General features: G+C 36.8%; 2 protein-coding genes across 2 annotated transcripts in view; one reads left to right on the top strand and one right to left on the bottom strand.

Moving 5' to 3' along the window:
* Positions 1–6,434, top strand: part of LOC125614427 (60S ribosomal protein L39-like) — a 32,097-nt gene extending 25,663 nt beyond the window's left edge. The window contains exon 2 of the mRNA XM_048797168.1: positions 6,248–6,434. Coding sequence (XP_048653125.1) covers positions 6,248–6,434 — 187 coding nt within the window. The remainder of the gene's footprint in view (positions 1–6,247) is intronic.
* Cited1 (Cbp/p300 interacting transactivator with Glu/Asp rich carboxy-terminal domain 1) overlaps positions 1–22,293 on the bottom strand; it is a 262,908-nt gene that overhangs the window by 226,486 nt on the left and 14,129 nt on the right. The gene's annotated exons all lie outside the window — the stretch shown is intronic.

The raw sequence follows: 22,293 nt of genomic DNA, 5'->3' as shown, positions 1-22,293 counted from the left end.
AAAAAAAAAAAAAAAAGGCAAATTAGGTTTGATATAAATGGGATAAACATTTATAAATATATTAGAGAAGACATCTGATTCATTTTTTAAGTTAAAATACTAAAACATCCATAAATTCAAGTGCTCTTAGCTTCTTTTATTTATTTATTTATTTTTGCTATATTGGGGATTGAACCCATGGTTTCTTGCATGCTAGGCAAGCACTCTACCACTGAGTTATATCCTCAGCCCTAGCTTTTTATTTTTATTTTTGTTTTTTTTTTTTTGAGAGGGGGGGGAGGGAGAATTTTTTAATATTTATTTTTCAGTTTTTGGTGGACACAACATCTTTATTTTTTATTTTTATGTGGTGCTGAGGATCGAACCCAGGACCCCGCGCATGCCAGGCGAGGGCATTACAGCTTGAGCCACATCCCCAGCCCAGCCCTAGCTTCAAATTCTATAAGGTAATATACATTTATACATATATTTGGGTCTATTAATGAAAATATTTTCATATATTGTTGATATATGGAAAAATGGCTTAAGATTCTTTCTGGGTCTTCATTAAAAACAAGGTTTTTAAGAGTTAAAATTCTAATTAATGGATATAATTTTGTATGCAAAGATACAAAAAATTAAGTTGTGTTTTGATTGGGAAAATCTATAAAAAGGAAAGTATTTTATGTTATTGGAAAAAAGAAGTAATTGGCAAAAAATCAGAAATTTCATTAAGTACTATTTTAAATTGTAAACTTAAGGAAGAAAAACATCAGCAAGAATGAGAAAGAGATATGTATTAGAAGTATATTTTTGGAGACATATTTTTGGAGAGTTTTCTGAATAAAAAAGGATTTTATATGGTAAAGTAAGATTTTTTTCCTAAGTCCAAGATGGGAAAAAGAGAAAGAGGACAAATCTAACAATGTAAACATCTATAAATTGTAGAGTGTAAATAAATTGTAAGTAAACTGCAGAAGGTTTATGGAAGATAAATCTTAGGAATTTTATATGTGTTGAATATGATTGAGTTATTTAAGGGTTTTCTAAGGTCGACATTTAACGTATTGATATAAAACCAGAATCTGATTTTCCATGTTTTAAGCAACAAGGTTTTCTTAAAACATTAATCTGCTGTTAATAACATTTACAAAGAACTGGATTAAAGAACAAAGATTCTATTTTGTCAAGATAATCTTTTGTGTTTACTTAATAAACTGAGTTCGAGCAGAGGCAAGATTTATTCAAGTGTCTATTTGCTTTATAACCTTTTAAATGACTACTTGATAACTCTCATTAAATGACACAACTATTATTTTGGTTACTATAGTGTATTTAACAACTAAACATCTGAGAATACACCCAATGCTTCTGGGGGCTAAATATATTATGCATCTGAGCTTTGTCTAAATGTTATACAAAAGTGTGTTAAAATTAATACAAGATCACCAATAATTGCTCTCTTTTATACATTAACTGAACCTTAAAACATAAAATGGGGGGCTGGGGTTATGGCTCAGTGGTAGAGCACTTGCCTGGCATGTGTGAGGCACTGGGTTCAATTCTCAGCACCATAAATAAATAAATAAATAAATATCCATTGACAACTAAAATAATATTTAAAAAACCCAAAATGGTTGGTGAAACTTCCTGTCTTTTTATTTAGTACCATTCAGATAAAAAGAAAATTTCCTTACCATTTAAAACCTCACATTTGTTTGCTTTGGCTAAATAAATGTTTAACTATTATATAAATGAGATGCACTGTATACACAAAGAACTGGCTTAAAGAACTGTGATTTTGTGTTTTATCAAGATAATTTTTTGTTTCTATTATGTTTTTATTACTTAGGAAACTAATACTTAAAAGATTTTGGGTTTGTTAGTAACTATCTGTTTTAAAGTCTTTTAAATACCAGCTTCATAACTCTGGTTAAATAACTGTTATTTTAGGTTATTATAGTGTATTTGATATCCTAAATATGTGACTAGAGATATTTATACCTCTGAGGGATAAAACGTTTATCTAAGCCTTGTCTAAAATTTATATAAAAGGTTATAAAATCAAAGCTATGTAGGTTTAACATAGGCAAGGTAACCAATGAATGCCATCATCTATACAATATACATTGTATCTGGACCTGAAATATATAAAACAGTCAATGAAATTTTTGTCATTTTCCAATATTTGTATTTGACCTATATCCATTTGCTTTGATTAAATAGACATTTATTATCATATATAATACACTTGTATATTAGGTAATACTTGCAAGAACTCTAAATCTATCCTTTCATTTTTGTTAATGAAGTTAACCTGCATAGATCTGTAATATGATCTTACCAAGTCATGGATTCTGAATTTTTCTTTAAAAGAAAAAGTCAAGCTAATATATTAAGGACTTCTATGTAACAGTAATGATAATTAATACTGACTTCTGTGTATTAAGTATATTTGTGCCTTCTAAAATGTAAAAGCTTATGGGCTAGGGATTAGCTCAGTGGTAGAGTACTTGCCTAGCATGTGTAAGGTCTTAGGTTCAATTTCTGGTATGGCAAATAAATTATTATTAATAATAGCTTTTTTCAGGTTAATATTTGTGTTCCTAATATTTGTATTATTACCATCATAATCTTTATGTAAAAATAAATATGTTCAAGCACTTGACTTTCCAAACCATGCTGCTCTGATGATTAAAAGATTGGGCATTAATAGCTAATAATACTGATAATAACCTGAAAATAAGACAAATGTAAATGTGAATTTATTTATATCATCTAATATTTTCAAAACTATTATATAAAACAGATTTGTTTTGTTCCTAATCATTTTGTTTTTCTTATAAAACTCTGTAACTGTTGCCTCTTAATATTTTATTTATTTATTTGGTACTGGGGAATTAAACCCAGGGGCTCACTACCACCAAGCTATATCCCAAGTCCTTTTCATTTTTCATTTTGAGACAGGGTCTCAGTAAGTTGCTGAGGATCTTGCTGAGTTGCCCAGGCTGGCCTAGAACTTGCCATCCCCTGTCTCAGCCTCTGAAATCACTGATATTACAGGTATGTCCACCAAGCCTATCTGCCTGTTAACATTTTAAAGAAGTTTAGGTTTTAGTAGAACAACCTAAATGGTATTTTTGAGGTAATAGTCATCACCTACAAGACAGGTTATACTACTGAGCTATTCACTAAAAAGGACTGGTAGAACTGATCTTCGAGGTGTTTAACAACTGAGACTGAGATCCTTCTTCAGAGACCCCTCTTCTCCCATGACACCTGTAATATATAAATATTACTTTATGGCAAAAGGAACTTTGCATATGTGATTAAGTTAAGGATCTTGAGATGAGAACATTATTCTGCATTATCTGGGTGGGCCTTAAATGTAATCACAAGTGTCCTAGTGAGGGAAGCAGAGGGTGATTTGACATGGAAGAGAAGGAGGCCATGTGATGGAAACAACAAGAGAGAGAAAAAACAAACTATGTTGCCGGCTTTGAAGAAGGAGATAGGGGCCATTAGCAAGGAACCAGACTTTCCCTTAAACTCCACAGAAAGAATGGGGTCCTGCATACACACTGATTTTAGTTCCATAAGACTTCAGACTACTGGCCTCCAGAACTGGAAGAGAGTATATCTCTATAGTTTTTTTTTTTTTTCAATTCTTCTTGTTGTTGTTGATGGACCTTTATTTTATTTATTTATTTTATGTGGTGCTGAGAATTGAACCCAGTGCCTCACACATGCCAGGCAAGTGCTCTACCACTGAGCCACAACACTAGCCCCTATCCCTACAGTTTAAAGCCACTAAATTTGTTATAGCAGCAATAGGAAACTAATACATCATTCAATAAATATTCTTAAAAAAGTATATTTTAAAAGTTCCATAACAGAGGTAAAGATATAGGGATTTCCTATGAAGTGAAAAAGAATCTAAAAGCCTTGAAAAACATGGCATTGTTCATTCCTAAAAATTCTTCAAGGAGCCATGTCTCATTTTTCTCTTGACTAAGCTACCTTAGGGATCAGCAGTGCCATTTACTGCTTGTCCACCATAATGCTGAGTGCTTTTAGCCTCCTATTGCTACTTTAGAAATCTACTTGGGGGGTATGTTGGGAGCTGCCAGTTGCTTGAAATGCCATGCCATGCAGCTCTAACACCTGAGATGTAGGAAGAAATATATAGCTTCCTTGTCACTAAATTCTGATAGCAGTTAGAATCTGCTTTAAGTTCTTGAGTGCTCCACTATATGCTATTTCATGTTTTTTTTTTTTTTTAGTTATAGCACACATATTGGTCTTATCTCTGGGCAGGGACCACTATGTATATGGATCTTCCATAGTACCAGACATTCCCAGAGGGGTTCAGGAAATAATCAAGCACCTGGGTAGGGGGTGTAGAAGAGTGTTTTGTAGGGGGGTAGAAGAGTGTTTTCTTGTGTTTTCTATTCCACATCAAAACCAGGTAGCTGGCCTTATCAATCAATCAATCATTGATTGGTATCACACCATGGGCCAGGCTTATACTTAGAATAATCAGTGAATATGGAAGCATAAAAATGCATGGTTTCTGCTGTTAGTGGCCAAAGAATGATAAACTAACATACAACATGATATGCTAGAGGCCAAAACAAACACTATCAAAACAGAGGCAAGAGCAATTAATTCTGCCTATGGGGGTCAGGAAGAACACCGTGAAGGTGACAATTAAGTTGTACCTTGAAGGAGAAGCAGTTTTCCAGTAGAAGAGGTGTGTGAGACATTCTAGAAATACGTGGGAAGGCTCAGTAGAGTTGTGAAAAGAAGAATCAGCTAGAGCAGGGAATGACTGGTGATGAGGCCAGACAGGGGGTTTAAAGCCTATTTTTTAAGGTCATGCTCAGGAGTTTCCTAGACAAGTGTTTTGTATGTGAAGGGTAACTGATGCATCTGATTTCTACTTCATGTGAAATGAACCCCTGAATAGAAAATCTACACTGCAAAGAGGATGTTATAATTATGAAATTACTATATAAAGTCTATACTATTTAAAGAAGTAAAACAATTATCAGAATCAGTGTTCTCAAAAGTGTGAAATTTGGAGAGATCCCTGAGCCAACTCCTCTGTCTTCCTATCCTTTTCTTCCACTGAATAGAAAAAATAGAATGTTGATTATTCACACATACAAAAATTCTTTTCTGGTCACTAAAATGCATGACAAGTCCACTATAAAATCCGATAGCTTTGATTCTTTTTAAAATAGAAAAAAAAAAAACAGCTTTACTGTTTATCCATCACTACAGTCAATTTTAGAACACGTTTATCATCCCCAAAAGAAACTCTACTCAACAGTAGTCACTGCTTCCAATTCTCCCCATGCCCTCCACCGTTGGGCTCTAGTAGTCACTAATCTACATTTTGTCTCTATAGATGTATTTCTTCTGAGCATTTCATACAAATAGAATATATAATGTTTGGTCTTTTGTGACTAGCTTCTTCAATTTAGCATAATGTTTTGGAGGCTCACCCATGGTGTAGCATGCATCGGTACTTCATTGCTGTTTTGTTTTTAAACAATAGCCCATTTTATGAATATACCACACTTTGCTTATCCACTCATCAGTTCATGGATATATGAGTTGTTTCCACCTTTTGGCTGCAGTGAATAATGTTGTAGTAAATACTGGCATGCAAACTTTTATGTGGACACATATTTTTAGTTCTCTTGGAAACACACACACACACACACACACACATACATACCCACACACACCCTAGGAGTACAAGTTGTTCTAGGTTGTATGGTAAGCCTATGTTTAACTTTTGCATTACTACCAAATTATTTCTAGACCATTTTAGAGTCCCACTAGCAATATGTGAGAGTCCCTATTTGTCCATATCCTTTTTTTTTCCTGGTTCTGGGGAATGAACACAGGGCCTTAGTGCATGATAAGCAAGCACTCTACCTACTGAGCCACAATCCCAACCTTGTTAATATCCTCTTGAATACTCACTAGTGCCCATCTTTTTATTATAACTATTCTAGTGGGTGTGAAGTGGTACCTCCTGTGGTTTTGATTTGCATTTCCCTAATGACTAATAATGCCAGACATCTTCTATGTCCTCACTAGCCATCTGTAAATCTTCTTTTAAGAAATGTCTATGCAAATCCTTTGCATTTTTTTTATTTGGGTTAGTGTTCTTTTTGTTGTTAGGTTGTAAGAGTTTTATATAGTATAGATACAATATCTTTATCAGATATAGGAGCTCTTTGCCTTTTTTCAGCCACTGGGGTGCATGCACTTGGTTCAGTTCCTCACATTCTCACAAGACTTTCAGGATCAAGGCATTCCTGGCCAAGAAACAAAAGCAAAATTGTCCCATTACCCAGCTGACTCACATGAATTCTGGTAATAAAATAAGGTACAACTTCAAGAGGAGACATTATAGGAGAATCAAGCTGAGTCTATAAGGAATTACATGAAATGGCACATATATTTGTGCTGTATCGAGGTTGTGATCATGTCGTCATGTCAAGCTGAAAATGTCACCACTATCTGGACAGTTGAGAATATTTAACTGGGAATGTGAGCTTTCTGTAGTTACAAGGATAGCATTTGCAAATATTTTCTCCTACCCCACCCCACCCTGTGGGTTTTCTTTCTATGTGCTTGAATCACAATCACCTTTTGTAGCACAAAAGGTGTTTTTTTTTTCTTCTTTCTTTCTGTTTTTGGTAGTGGTGATTAAACTCAGGGGTGCTTGACTCCTGAGCTACACTCCAAGTCCATTTTACTATTTTTTTCTTTTTGAGATGGTGTCTTGCTAAATTGCCCAGGTTGGCCTCCTGCCTAAGACTCCTGAGTTGCTGGGATTACAGGTATGCACCATCACACTCAGTTTTTGGCACAAAAGTTTTTAATTTTGATAGAATCCAATTTATTTTTTCTTTTGTTACTTATGCTTTTGGAGTTATGTATAAGAAACCAGTGTTCAACCCAAGGTCATAAAGATTTACTTCTACGTTATCCTCAAAGCATCTTACAGCTTTTACTCTTAAATTTAGGTTTTTGAGTTAATTTTTGTGTATCATGTGAATTAAGGGTCCAAACTTCATTCTTTTGTATGTGGATATCCAGTTATTCTAACACCATTTGTTGAAAAGACTATTCGTTCCTCATTCAGTGGTCTTGGTACCTTGACAAAAATCAATTGACCATGTTAATAATAAATGTTATAGGTTTATTTCTCTTTTCTTCCTCTGGTACCAGGGGTAGAACTCGGAGCCTCAGGCATGCAAAGCTATGCTCATCTCTTGAGTTATATCCCCAGCCCTTGTATAGGCTTATTTGTCAACTCTCAACTCCATTCCATTGATCTATATCCTTATGCCAGCAACTGACTGTTTTCATTACTGTAGTTTTTCAGTAAGTTTTGAAATAGGGAAGTGTGAGTCCTTCAACTTTGTTGTTTTTCAGGATTATTTTGGCTATTCTGGTTCCCCTGCATTTCCATAAGAATGCAAGAATCATCTTGTCAATTTTTGCAAGAAAGCCCAGACCCAGATGGTTTCACTAATTCTACTAAACATACATGAAAGAAATAGTACCAGTTATCTACAATGTCTTCCATAAAACAGAAGCGGAGGGAACACTTCTCAACTCATTTTATGAGGTCAGTATTATTACCCTGACACCATAATCAAAGACATCAAATGAAAAGAAAACCACAGACCAATGTCCCTTATGAATACAGACATAAAAGTCCTTAACCAAATACTAGCAAACCAAATAGAGCAAGGACATTGAGAGGATTATACACCATGACTGACTGGAATTTATCCCAGGAATGCAAGTTTGCATTCCTTGCAAATCAATGTAATATAACCTATTAATAGGATAAAAAACTAAAATCACATCATCTTTTCAATAGCTTCAGAAAAAGCATTTGACAAAATCTAATCCTTTTCTGTGATACAAATATTCATTGGAAGTAGGGCACTTCCTCAACCAGATAAGAGATACCTACAGAAATTCACAGCTAGCATTATAGTAAATGGTGAAAGACTGAATGCATTCCTTACAACATCAGCAACAGACAAGGACACCCACCCACCCTCACACTTCTCTTCAACATTGTACTGGAGGATCTAGCCAGGGCAATTAGGTAAGAAAAAGAAAATCAATTGCATTTCTATATAGTAGCAATTGATCAAATAATGAGGTAGAGGAAATCTTACTTATCAAAAAGAATAAATACATAAGAATAAATTTAGAAGGAGTACAAGACTTACATATTGAAAATTATGAAACATTGTTTAGAGAAATTAAAGGTGATCTAAATAAATGGAAAAAGTTATGATTCTTGAAATGTATATTCTGTCCTTATAGAATTAGAGATGGTAGTCCTGGAACTTGATATATGCTGATTATTACATGAAAGGATGAACAAAACAGCTGATGATTTTTCTGATGTGGGAAGATGGTCTTTAGAAATTTATTCAGCTCATATATTTTGGGTGTTTAACTGCAATTAGCTAGAAGCTCTGAATTTTTTTTAAATAATTCTTTCCACCATTTTCTACAGAGCTGCAGTTGTTGGAACTTCTGTAAATTTCCATGGTTATTGGCAGATCAAGACAGGGCCATTTTTCTGGCTGTAACCTGTTTTTCTAAGAGCACCCCCACTCAAGCCTGTAGATCATAAAGATCCAGGGTTGTGCTTAATAAATTGCATTCTTACTTCCAAACAAGGTACATTTTCCCCTGATTTCCAGTACTAGCTGATCAAACTCTTAAGCTGTTCCAGGAATGCAGTATTGGTACTTCTATTGTTGCTTCATTAAATGATGCTATTTGTACCATTATGTGTAATTTCTATGTTTAAAAGCAGGAATGGTTAGAGGAGATCATCAGGGGAAAAAATTCAACTGATAGAGGTGAGAGGTATACCAGAGATGAAAAGCAAGCTGGTTTTCCCAGAAATTGGAAATGGCCAAATTTTCAGTGTTCTTTCTCTTTTTATATCTTTTATCCACCCAATTCTAATCCTCCCTTAGTGCCCTTGTGTCTCTCCTCTCTGGACAACATTTCCAATCATTTTTGTGCTTGGCCCTACAAGAAAATATACACAGCTCATATGGTACTGCAAAATAAAATAAAATAAGCCAGGAAAGCAAAAGTCTCTGAAGTCTGCTCTTTACTTTATGTTGATGCATAGACTATGCATTAAAAATATCTATATTTTACAAATAGTAATACTCAGGTAAGCTTTGTAATAGAGACATTTCTGTAAAGTCATGTGATAACTGACTCTTAGTAAATCAAATCTTGAATTCACTAGGGAAGTTAATTTAAGGAACTCAGTAGGTGAATCCTGTCATAGTGAAGATTCCTTCTATAAAATGAACACTCTATCCAATATTCTTGTATCTATCAATTTGGCAACCTGCACTTTTTATTTCCTGAGTTTTCTTAAATTGGAACACACCTGTATTTGATCTTTAAGACAGTGCTGAAGTTGCTATTAGAACACATTTTCTTTCTTTTCCTCTCTGCTGGATATAATGATCTAGGGAAGGAAAAATAAGCTAACAAGTCCTAGCTTGTGCCATTGTAGCTTGTGACTGGTTAACACATTACATAATCTGACATTTCCATGTCTAATGTCCAAACCTTGTTACAATACCGTCTGGGGGCTCCCTTTCCTAACACCCTGTTCACTATTCCTGCGGCCCAGTTTACATTGCTGTCAAATGCATAGCACTCTTGTGAGAACTGACTCAATAGCTTTTACAGATCAGGTTTGGGTGTTTATAACTGCATTGTTTCCTCTATCAATGAGGGAAACTTAAAAACCAGAAATCCTTCTGGTATTTGATTTCACAGTTATGTCAAGCAAGTCCTCTTTGAGATGTACATATTCTATAGAAGTACAGATAGAAACTGGAATAGGAACCAGGTCATTTAGATCTCTCTGCTTCAGTTTTTTTTTTTTTTGTCACCAAAAAATCCAATACCTACCTCCTTTAACATTAATGTTATCATGATACATTTAAAGGCATTTATAAAAAATCCAATGTATTAACATTCTAATTATGCATTTCAGAATTTTTCTTTCAGTAAGACCCCAATTCTGATTTTACACAGCTAAATAAATCATCTCTGTGCACACCTGCTTCTTTCCACACAAAATATGCATGCACACAAAACACATGCACCTGATTGTGGGAAATCAGAAATCAGTTGCACATAATAGATTTTCTTTTAACCACCCACTCTACATTTATAGTCCACTTTAAGGGCTCTGTGCCTAGAGTTGGCAGCTCTAGGAACAGTGAGATCAGTTTGTCTACAGTTGTTCCCAACCTTTTTTGGCTCTGGTACACCTACACTTGCTTCCAAAAATATACCCCACAGTCTGGTGCTCAATGGAATGAAAATCTTTCCTGAGCTAATAGAATATAAAACGAAACAGGCAATGGACATAGTTGTGCATTTTAGGATACTCATAACAACACAGCAAAGGAAAGCAGTGGAAATGACATAATTGACACAGCATCAAGAGATGGGGCTTTGAGCTGTTTTACCAAAGGTGGGATAGATTTACATTTAGCAACCAACATCTGCCAGTTTAACCTCCTTTTGTGACATGCTTTTGAAGAGATGGCTGGCCAAGGGAAACGGTGCAGCCAGTAGTAGCATTAGAGTAAGGGAAAACCAATTAGTTTGTACAAGGACTAAAATAAAATCATGCATTTGGCCTTATCAGCACTATATTCTAACTACCTGAGTTAAATAGCTACAGATAATGCCTGAAAAAACCCAATCTTTAATCAGAAACAAAAGTGCACTTCAGTAAGGTAACAGATAAATCATTCAGTCTCAATGACCTGCATTCAACATTGAGCATATTCCAAAGTTTGCCACTGAACAGGATGAAAATATTCTTCATTTATCTGAACAGTTCTAAAAGTTCCACAATTTATACTATTACTCTCAATCATTAATTTTATTTCTTGGGAATGAACTAAATTCCAACTATTTATATCATATTTCTATAATTAGCATGCATTTCTGAGAAATTTTTAGGAAATATTGCTATTGTTAATTATAAAATATTTTTATTTGATTTTTTTTTGCCTTGAAGGGAAAAGAGAAATCTCTGAAGTTAACTGGGGTTATGTTTCCTTCTTTATGAATTTATATCCATCCTATAGTAAATTCACTGATAAGGATTCCTGGTCAGACATGAATAAGAGCTTAACAACTTTCAAAATACTTCCCTAAAGGAAGCTGTAATAATCTCTTAGGTATTTTTAGTTGTTTGAAATGAAGTCCATAATTACCACTTGATTCAATCTACCCTGTGTGTTTTATTATTACTGTTATCTTAAGGTACATCAGACAAGACCAGAGATTTTAAACTCCACTCAATTTAGGCATCACCTCAAAACCCCTCCTCCATTTCCAGAAGAATTTAAAGAGCAACTTTAATTTTTTTAATTATTTATTTTTACTAAATTCCAAAAAGGCATAGGAAATAAAAACCCTCAGAAGAAAAATTTTTCCAAATTCTAGCAAGTACCAGTTAAGAAGTGAATGTAGCTTGCTAGATTTCTAAGTAAGTTTAGTAGTATTAGTTGTGTAAGAATCCATGTTAAATATTTGAAAATATGCTGAAAAAAAGAAGGCTGAGTTTTATCCTGGTGATAAGATGGTGTATATTGAAGATAAGTTGGGGAGGAATATTATATTAAGATAAAGCTATGGACCAACATATAGTAACTTATTTCTTCCTCTTTTCCTCTACAGAGCTCTTGGTTTATAAATTTAAATGCTGAAAAAGAATATAAAGACTTTTACTATAGTTCAGGAATTAAAAGAAAATAGAAAGTGAAATATTCATTAATTATAGTACATATTTTCAATTTGCACCTTTGATTTCCATTTATGTCTCCTGAGATAAGACAATATCAGAATGGGTTTGCTGACTACGGACATCAGACAGGAAGGTGCACCCCTCTGTGTATATGGTATTAGAAAAATTTACCAATGCTAGAAACACTTGTCCTCTGGTAGCAAGGACCAGCTTCAGGAAGTGTTCAGATTTATGAAAATAGATGCTGGTGAGTTCAGAAGAAAAACTATTTTAAAAATAAAAATAAGTGATAGAAAGTACAATTAAAATGTGTTGTATTTTTCAGGCTACTTGAAAGATTCTATTAAATCAACTAAAAAAATACATAAAGCTGAGTATTATGACCAGTACTTCTAAAAATTGCAAAGGTCATCAAAAATGAGAAGGGTCTGAGAAACTACCAAGAGGATCCTAAGGAGATGACTAAATGTAATGTGGTACCCTGGATGGGATCCTGGGACAGAAAAAGGACATTATATAAAAACTAAGGAAATCTTCCCAGAAACTCAGGAAGCTGAAGCAGGACGATCAAAAGTACGAGGACAGCCTCAGCAACTTAGCAAGACCCTGTCTTGAAATAAAAACAAAATATAAAATCAAATAAATAGCTCAGTAGTAGAGTGTCCCTGGGTTCAATCGCCAGTACCAGGAGGAAAATATCCTAAGGAAATCTGAATAAACTATGGACTGTAGGTAATACCGTATCAATATTGCTTCCTTAATTATGACAAATGTATCATGCCCATGTATGGTACGAACAGTAGAGGAAATTGCAGAGCATATGGAAACTCTGTACTATCCGCTCAATTTTTCTGTATATCTACGTGTTTTAATAAATCTTATGCAATTTAAAAAGTTATATTTTTTAGATCACTTTATATTATTCCACTAACGAAAAATTCCTAATACTGAGGGCCCGATTGAAGAGCAGTCAGAGGCATTAGCCATTAGATAACAACAGGTCAAGGACTCCACACCCCTCAGGAATCCAGCTCAGAAAGCCGAAAATCCAGAAACTAAAATTCCTTCAGAGAATTTCAATGGGGACAATGTATTTTTAAGATAATAAAGCAAAGTCTGTTTAACTTTCCTCATCCCAAACAACCCTACAGCTCCAAAGCACATTGCAAGCAGTGGGGGTTTCCGCAAGCAGTGAAATCTCCATGTGCAAAGTAGAGTTTAACAATTCCATGGGGTCAAGCAAGCCCAGGGGAGCCACATTCTTTATCAGTTGGAAGCCCCTCCTGAGGGAGGGAGGAGGAGCTGGTGTGGGGCAGAGTCCAGCCCCAGGCTTTAGGGACTTCTAGCTCAGGCACCACAATATACCTGGTTGTTTGATGCTATCATTTACACAATAAAGCACACAAACTCCAAATCCAAGTCTCCTCTTGCCTTAAGATTCTTTAAATACCAAGGATCATGAGTGTTATATATCAGCTAGGTTATGAACACTGAAGGATGGTTTCTCAAGGGAAATACTGACCAAGTTAATTAGTAAAACAGATTTCAAGGTGAAAATCTGTTGATTTTAACATTTGTGGTTTCCATTCGAATTATAAATATTTATTGAAGACTTCATGAGGCAGATACTGGGCTGATGAAAGAAATTAGCTCAGGAGAACACTCTGAACTGATGAGACAGTTTAGATGAACATCAGATCAATAAATAGAAATGTGAATGACGTTAATAGAATTTCATTAAGTAGAGAACATTCTTGATTTAACCTTGAGCTCCCTCTAGTGGTTTCTTGGTTAAAATGCAAGGCTTATACAAGAGCCCAGTCTATTAATGTTCAATATGCTGGGACCTACCTACTGCTTATCTGACTTAGTACCACTCTAATTTCTGTGGAATCAATAAGTCAATCTCTTTTTTCCTGGTTCTGATAATTTCATAGTATGTTAAGATATTACCATTGAGTCAGTCAAATACTTATTGAAAGCCTACCTTGAGAAGGCATGAACTAATCTTGCTAATTTCAAATGATTCATTATTCCCCAATATTTTGACATTCAATAACTCAACTGGTAAGATCATGAGACTGGTAACCCCCAAAGGATTGGAAACCAATATTTTCCACTCTTATGTCTCCGTTCCAACAACTTTCACACTTGTTCATCTCCCACATGTTTTTTGAAGATTAAGTATGTGCCAGGTAAAGTTATAGGCAGTGAAGCTGTAGTAATGAATAAAACAAACAAACATCCCTACCTCTATGAAGCTTAAGTTCTAGTATGTGTGTATGTGGTGGGGTAAGACAGAAAATAAATATAATTGACAAGTAAATTCAGTAATTTTTCAGATTGTCAATGATATGGAGAACAGTAAAACTGAAAGGGCAATGTGATACTATTTGGGGGCTAAATTTTAAAATGTGGTCAGAGAAGATCTCACTGAGAAAGTGTTACTTGAGCAAAGACTTGAAGGAGGTGAAGGGAATTCTCTTGGGGAGAAAAACATTTCAGTCAGTGGGAACAGCAAGGCATAGGCATACAGGTAAGAAACTACCTGGTAGGTTCAAGGGACACAAGGAATCCAGTGGCTAGAAAATAGTGAGGAAATGAATATTTTTACTTGCAGAGAGGAGAAAAGAGGATATTGTATAGGGCCTTGGCTTTTACTCTAAGTGAAACAGGAAGCACATATAGTGTTTTGAGCTCTATATAGTGTTTGAGCACATCTAGTATTTTAAAAGAATCACTGATTACTGAGTGGAGATCAGACCAAAGATGGGCAAGGCTAGAAACAAGAACACTAGCTGGGAGGCTGTTGTGATAATCCAAGAGAAAGATATGATAGTGTTTCAGATTTGAGTTGTGGTGTTGGAGACAGTGAGGCATGACAGATTATGGATATATTTTGAATATGGAATTAATGGTGTTTTAAAACAGACTAAATGTGAGGCATGAGTGAAAAGTGTCAAACATGATTCCAATATGTTTGACTTGATCAATTAGAAGAATGGGGTAGTTTGGTTTAGGACATATTAAGATCAAGATGTCAGTGAGTCACCCACCAACCAATCTGCTGTCTGACACTTTCTAGAATCTATTCATTTACCCACTTGGATTTCTCTCGAATCCTTTAGTATATATATAAAACTTATTTTTAGAACAAAGAATTGGCACTTTATCATAGAGCTACATCTTCAGTCCTACTTTATTTATTCATTCATTCATTTTATTTATTTATTTATCTATCTATTTATTTACTTATTTTGGGACTGGCTCTCCAATCCTCCTGCCTCAGCCTCCAGAGTCACTGGGATTATGGACATATGTCACCACACCTGGTTCTATGTTTTGTGACATATCCCATCTTAGCTGGAAACATTTTCTACCTGTGTAGGCAAGAAAATGCATTTTTGACATTTCCCTTCTCTTTACTCTCCATACCAATTAATCACTAACTTCTGTCAATGATACCTCCCAGATTATTTATTTTTCTTTTTTCTACATCTGCTGTCACTACCTTTATTTATACTTTCATGATTTCTTTCCTAGTCATTGGGTACAGCATTCTGATATTTTTCCTTTATTAGTGAGAATGACCATAGTAGTCTAGCTGCTCTGGGGTGAAGATAGGGGGCAGGGACTAAAGAATATAATTCATTCTTAATTTTACTACCTGGACTTGAAAGTGAACACCGAAATTATGACAATGCTGAGGTTGAACAGAGTAAGTATACCTCTAATAGGATTACCAGATCAATGTCCCATTGGGTAGTCCACCAAACTAGCTCTTGGTGAACAACTTTGCCAGGGAATCAGACAACAGGACAACCACATGTTGCTGGAAATCCAGCACTTCTTTTAAGAAGCAACTGGTCTCTCAGTCTTAAGTTACTGGGGCTAAATGCAGGATACAAGGTAGCTGAAGCATGCCAGGGGGCAGTGAAAGATTGAATGAGTGATCATGGAGGAGGAAGGGCATGAGGTTCAAGGAGCTTCTGAGGTAGGATGTCTGTGGGTGGACAGCTGAATTTCACTTCAAAGGTTTCTAGGTAAGAGTTCTCCAATTTTTGGTCTGAGCAAATGGATCTGGGCCAAATGGCAATCTAACTGGTATCACATACCTGAATAATCCAGTTATAAATAATATACAACTTAACAGCAGACACTTTTGGTGCTTAGTATGTGCCAGGCACTATTCTATGTGTTTAGCTCATTAGTAGTTCTTACAATACTCACAACTGCTTTATGAGGTAGGTACTATTATTATCCCCATTTTATAGGTGATGAATTGAGGAAAATAAAGTTTAAATAAGTTCTTCAAGGTCATATAGTTACAAAGTGATGGTGCTGGGATTTACACCCAGGCAGTGTGGCTTCAGAGTCCTCACTCTTCACCCCTATGTTATTACATGGTGAAAGCTAAGTGGATGTGTTCCCGGGGAGTCCAGATTTGGGTGGCCCAAGTATTGAACAGATTCTAGGGTGTTGATGGTTCCAGCAACTAGCTGGGGCAATAGTGGTCTGGCAAAGACAGATACCATAAAGGGGTGAGGTCTGGGAGGAAGGATGTAGCAAGTTGTTATAAATGAATCCTGAGGAGTTTGACCAGTCAGGTCATACATTGGAGCAGCAATAGCACTGCATCCCCCATACCTGGCTAATCCATGTGGTGATGGCTGCAGAGTAGATGGCTGTGGCACTTTTGAAAGGGTTAAATCTTCAAGATGAAGAAGACAGCAGTTGATGGGTTAATAGGGTAAGAGGGATCCACCACCAGTTTGAAGGTGTTATAGATGTAGAAGGACAGAAAATCTGCAAGGAAGTTCATTGGGACAATGTCTCAAGGGTCTGAAGGTTATCTTGGACTGTCTTTGCTTCAATTGTAGGAAAAATAGAGGGACCTTAGAGGTTATGTCAGATGTGGGGCAAACAGAAGGCCCTTTAGACCAGGAGCTTGAACTAGCTGTGTATTGGAATCACTTAGGAGGCATGAGTTAGAAATAAATATGCTTAGGCTATATCCCTAGAGGGTCTGATTTAGAAATCTTCACTTTAGGATTAAGATGCAGGTAGTTGGGGCTGGGTTGTGGCTCAGTGGCAAAGCACTTGCCTTGCACATGTGAGGCACTGGGTTTGATCCTCAGTACCACATAAAAATAAACAAAATAAAGATATTGTGTCCCTCTATAACTAAAAATAAATAAATAAGTAAAAATTTTAAAAAAAGATGCAGGTAATCTGCAGGCCACATTTTGAAACATGCTCCATCAGATTACATGCAAAGTTTGAATAGGATGTGTTGGCCTACTGCAATGGTGCCCATGGGCACAGACAACCCCCAATTCTAATAGCATGGGGCATCTTCGAACATAAGCCTATGGGCTGCCCCCTAATGGACTTGGATCTTTATATCCTACAACATCTGCCTGCTCTCCATGCTATGGCTGGGGGTAAATGGTTGTGACATTCTCAGGCTGCTACCACTTCCACTCCCCCCTTGATATTCTGAGTTCTGCAAGTCTTCTAGGCTGCTTTAGGCTACAATGGTTTGAGCTCATGATCACAAGCTGCCTGTCTTTCTTAAAGGAAGTGTCTCACTATCTTAAAAGTGGCCTTTATCACTAAGAACGCTTATTCCCTCTTGGGGTAATTGACCTTGGTTAGGATCAGCTTCCTGGGGAATTGGTGCAAGGACAGTGATCAAAGTGCCTAGGTCCTCCTGCAACAGGACAATACTCCCACCCCCATCCTACATTTGCAAGGTGATGACCTTATTCAAGGGTACAGGCCAGAGCTGGGGTAAACAAAGCCCTAACCTACTAGAAGGTCATTTTTGTGTCTGGGAACCAAATTCCTTTCTCTTAAGAAGAATGGATACTGGGGTAGTGAAGATGCAGATGTGGTAGATGACTGCTGATAAATTTAATCATCCTAGGGGACTTCATTTCAGAAAGCCTTATGACTTATACAGCACTATGTAAACTCTGGCAGAATAGAATATAGTGCAAATGCATCATTTTCATATTTGGGGGCTTGGCCTAGAGATGGTGCTAATGTAATCACTCAATTACCATCTAGCCCACAGAATCTATCATCACAGTATGTGAATGTATGAAAATATTTCCCAGGTAATTTTACTTTCTGGTGTTTGTGGGGGTCAAGATCTCATTCACTGGATAGAGACAGGAGTGCTGTATAGGAATTTTCTGTGAAGGCCAGAGCCTTATGGAATTGGTTTTGGAGGTTCTTTTGATCAGTAGAAAGGAATTCAGATAATCACTACACTAAGGATGGGATAGTCTTGATAAGGAAGAACTCCCTGAATCTTATTTTTAGAAAGTATCAAGGCTAATGTGAGGAGGTGGAGGATCTGATGAAAACTGCTCCAAGATGCTGTCTAAAAGCTTTGCTTTATAGGTCTTGATTTAGATTCAGAGAGCATCTGCTCTTTTGGTAGTAGGACAAGTTCTGTGTATTCAGGGGTACCTCAAAGTTATCATTATCAATTAGGAAAGTCTTTGTCTCAGACAGTATTTGTATTTGCATTATGGTTATGAGTTGTATCCTAGCAGCATGAGGGGCCAGCTGAACGGGGGCTTTGCCTAGAAATGGAATTCTCTGTGATATTAGAGGGTAGAGTAGGAGGTACTGAGAGGCTGGCAGAAAAACTGACAAAGCAAAAGATGTGAATTTTAAGGGCAACAGTGAGTAGTGTGCTCTCAGCCAGAAGTGGCATATGGAAAAAGGGGAAGTGTAAGTGTCGTGGGTGGCAATACCAGGCCTAACTTCAGCTGGACAGGGAGTTAGAGAGGTTGTCTAGGACCCCTTGAGTATGAACCAGTCTTGGACATAGTAAGTGACTTTTAGCAAACACTTACTATATGCCAGACTCTTTGCAAAGCTCTTTAATGCAGTCATCACATTTAATCCTTATGACTCTATAAGGTAGGTACTATTCTTATCTCCAATTTATAAATGAGGACCCCGAGGCACAGAAAAGTCATAATTGAAGGAGCTAGTAACAAATGGAATTAGAATTTCTGTATGACACTGAACCAGTGATATATTATCTTCCCAGTTCAATAAGAACAACAGGAACACATCTCATCCCTTAGAGAATGGGGGTGGGGTACCACAGGGACAAAGTATGTCTTAGGGGATTCCTATTCTGGTGGCCAGCCGAACAATTTTTTGATGGAGAGGCTCTGTGCCTTATGGGTTGTAGATGAATTAACAGAATGATCTGGGATACTTTGCTAATGGCCTGTTGATTCCATGTAGTGATGTTCCTGTTCTGCAAGTGCCAGCATGGAATGCATATAAGTAGCAAGCAACAGGGACATGCTCTCCCTGGATGAAGGCAGGATCATCCTTGTTGGTGAGGTAATGCAGCTGACTTGGAATCCAGGCCTCCTTTCCATGCAAGTATCTATCTGAAAAGGCTGAAACTGGGGTGGAAGGGGTACAGGAAGAGGTCACTTGAGTTATACTGTGCATAGAGTTCTTTGAGGAATCGGAACTCTAGTACAATTCACTTCCATTCACATTCCATCTGATGCATAAGGTGGTGAAGCTGTTAGGACTACAGATCCAGTAGCTTTGGTCTTAACTGCCAAGTGGATAGTAATAAGAGCTGGAGGTCTCATTCTACATTCTTGTAGAGCTTGCCAAGACACAGTATAGAGCTTTATGACTCTATCATTCACTGCCCCCAAGTGGACATCCCAGAAACCAACCACATTCCAGGACTACATTGTCTTCCTTTTCTAGCAGAGATACAGGAAGGGGAGCCTAGCTGGCAAAGATCCCGTGCTGCCAGATAAAAGGCTGCAATGTCTTGGGACAAGAGGATAAATAAAAGAACTGGGAGGAAGAAGGATGTAGCTGAGTTAGAAATATAGGTCTTACCTGTATTGTCAGAAGGAGATACAGGGATATATTGGGAGTTGAGATGCTGAACTAAAAAGGGTAAGGGACACCAGAAGTGGCTGGTAGAAGGATGATGAATAGTCCCTCAATGTGAACAAACAAGATGTCATCTAGACAAATTCTGAAGGTTGGGAGTCACTGTCCTGTGCTGGGTTTTAATAATCTCCTGGCACATGTTTACATGGATAAGGTGAGTTCTTTTAAGGGAATCTGGATGGGACAAGATGAATTTCTAAGAAACTCACTACAGAAGGCAAGATCCAAGAATTCAAAGAGGTTTGTGAACAAGTGACATGAGAAGGCAAGAGTTATTTTACAGAGAAACAGAGGCCATCAGCCAGTCATTTCACTACTTTGCTAGCAGGCACCCCCACACTCCTGTCACGCCCTTCCCTGATTTCTTTCACTCTGGTTTCACAGGAGGTGGTTTTTCTCTGACAGCCGCTCACCCTGTTCTCTCTTGCCTGCTCTGAGACTTAGCTCCATTGCTTATTCTTCTCATATTTTTGGTATTTTCCTTTCTGCCTGTAAATGTTCTTAATATTTTAAAATAAAACAAACCAACAAGCTATCCCTCAACTTTTACTTTCCCTTGGCTACTCTCCTTTTTATTTCTTTCTTACTCAAACTCACCCCTCAATATTTGGGGGGTGAACTCTCATTATTCTCCAATAAGTTCCTGATCAAGGTCATTCATGAACACCTTGATTGCCAAAAAGGACATTTTAGAACCTACCTAGATTGGCCCCTTTACAGGGCATGCCATTGCTGAGAGCTCTTTTCTTTTTTTAAATTTTTTTGCGCCCTTGGGATTCCATGACCATTTCCTATTTTGATCATCTGGTTACCTCTCTTTGTTTTGCTTTTTAGCTGATCTGACTGGAACCTCTTCTTTCACTTTCCCATTACAAATTGGGGCTTCTTGGGATTCTAGGCTCTACTTTCTTTTTCTCCTCAGTCTTTATTTTTTCCCTAAGTAACTTACTATTTCCATGGTGTGCACAACTATTTGATATACTGGCAACACATCTCTTTCTCCAGTTTAACCTTCTACTCCCATCTTCAAATCTAGATGTGCAATTTCCTTGGGTATTACCTTTGCTGCACACCACCTTTTTCCTGTTTATTGAGGTAGTATAATGTAATAGTTAAGTATCCAGTTTGAAGAATCAGACTGTCTTGGTTTGATGTTCAACTTAGCCACTTACTAAACTCAAATAAGTCATTTAACTTCTTTGTACTTACAGAAAAGTACCTGTTTCCTAATATTGTTGTAAGGAGACATGAGAAAATGCATGTAAGGTAGTGACTAGCATGTAGCTCAATGTGTTAGTTATTGTTATTAATAATATCCTATCTTGTTTGGGACTTCAATCAAACAAGCTTGAAACCTGAATCATCTTCTTCAACAGTCATCTCCTCTCATATCCACTCAATCATTAATACTTGATTCTTTTGGGGAGGGGCACTGGAGATTGAACCCAGGAGCACTTAACCACTGAGCCATGTCCCCAGCCCTTTTTATATTTTATTTAGAGACAGGGTCTTGCTGAGTTGCTTAGGGCCTCACTAAGTTGCTGAGGCTGGCTTTGAACTCGAGATCCTCCTGCCTCAGCCTCTCAAGCCACCGGGATTTTAAGCATGTGCCACCATGCCCGGCTAATATTCGATTTTTAAAAGCTTCCCCATGCCAGCCTTTATCTTTCTCTATTCCTCAGTCTCTTTGCTCTACCTCAGTTCAGGTCTTCATTCCTTTTCAATGGGATTGCTGTTTCCTGAATTGGTCTCTTTACCTCTGCCTCCTTCAATCCATGCTCTATAACTCTGGTCAAAGTTGTCACCATACAACACAAATCTAACCATGTTACCTTCTAATTTAGTTTTACATTTTTCAGTGGCTCCCCATTTCCAATAGTAGGTTTTCTCAAAGTGTGAGAGTCACCCCTAGAGTTAGAAAGTGCAGAGTCCTATGCATCATATCAAACCTAGCAAGTCAAGACCTCTGAGAGAGACCTGAAAACCTACATTTTTCAATTGGGTGGTTCTGATATATATGAAGCTCTTCATGATCCATTTCTGATGTTTTTACCTCATTTTATATCATTATCCACTTTACACCTTCCTTACTCTTCCAGCAATATGGAGTTACAGGTAGTTCCCTAAATCCACCAAGCTATATTTCATTGCTCCACTTTTTATTTTACAATGCTTTTTCTTACTTACTATTTTTAAAAATTTCCATTGCCCTGCTTTTATAAATGCTATTGTGGCCTTCTGAAATATTCCCCTACCTTCTTATCTCCTTGGCATACCCCCATTTCACCTTTTTTTTCTATTTAGAGAAGCCTTTATTAATGGGCTATTACAGTAAAACAAATATTTTTTTTCTAAAAACTGGTTGAACATTTATGAACATTTATCCTGTATATTTATAACCCCAGCCCTTTATTTATTTATTTATGGTATCAGGGATTAAACCCAGAGGTGCTTAACCACTGAGACACATACCCAGCGCGGCTCTCTCTCTC

The sequence above is a fragment of the Marmota marmota genome, unplaced genomic scaffold (genome assembly GCF_001458135.2).
Source record: "Marmota marmota marmota unplaced genomic scaffold, marMar, whole genome shotgun sequence".
In the NCBI taxonomy this organism is placed as follows: Eukaryota; Metazoa; Chordata; class Mammalia; order Rodentia; family Sciuridae; genus Marmota; species Marmota marmota.
The sequence above is the reverse complement of the archived record's forward strand: the minus strand, read 5'-3'. Positions and strand labels throughout refer to the sequence as shown.